Below are 528 nucleotides of genomic sequence, written 5' to 3' on the forward strand. Positions count from 1 at the left end.
CCAATCCCATTCCCATTCCAGGCTCCCAGGAGCAGGAGGTCGGAAGAAGGTTTTCCGGCTCAGCGACGTCCTGAAGCCGCTCAGCGACGTCCAAGTGGAGAAACTCAAACTGGGAGCTGTCAGGAGGATCCTGCGCTCTGAGAGGGCCGTGGCATCCAGCGGGGCTGCACAGGTGGGTACCAGTGCCACCCCAGTGCCACCAGTGCCCACCAGTGCCACCAGTGCCACCCAGTGCCACCCAGTGCCCCTCAGTGCCATCAGATCCTCCCAGTGCCACCAGTGCCCTCCCAGTGCCCCCTGCGCTCCGAGAGGGCCGTGACCTCCAGTGGGGCTGCTCAGGTGGGTACCAGTGCCCTCCCAGTGCCTCCCAGTGCCTCCCAGTGCCCCCCGGTGCCCTCCCAGTGCCACCAGTGCCCTCCCAGTGCCCCCTGCGCTCTGAGAGGGCCGTGGCCTCCAGCGGGGCTGCCCAGGTGGGTACCAGTGCCCTCCCAGTGCCACCAGTGCCCTCCCGGTGCCATCAGATCCTCC

At 67.6% G+C, this 528-nt stretch overlaps 1 protein-coding gene across 1 annotated transcript in view; it reads left to right on the forward strand.

The window, feature by feature from the left end:
- The window catches only part of LOC113981091 (symplekin-like), a gene marked incomplete at its 3' end in the record, with an annotated part of 2,815 nt that extends 2,643 nt beyond the window's left edge, over nt 1-172 (forward strand). Inside the window, exon 3 of the mRNA XM_027708328.1 lies at nt 22-172. Within this exon, the coding sequence (XP_027564129.1) occupies nt 22-172 (151 nt within the window). The remainder of the gene's footprint in view (nt 1-21) is intronic.
- Between the last annotated feature and the right edge of the window lie 356 nt (nt 173-528).

This window comes from Neopelma chrysocephalum, unplaced genomic scaffold, assembly GCF_003984885.1.
Source record: "Neopelma chrysocephalum unplaced genomic scaffold, ASM398488v2 Primary Assembly neopelma1_96062, whole genome shotgun sequence".
Classification (NCBI taxonomy): domain Eukaryota; kingdom Metazoa; phylum Chordata; class Aves; order Passeriformes; family Pipridae; genus Neopelma; species Neopelma chrysocephalum.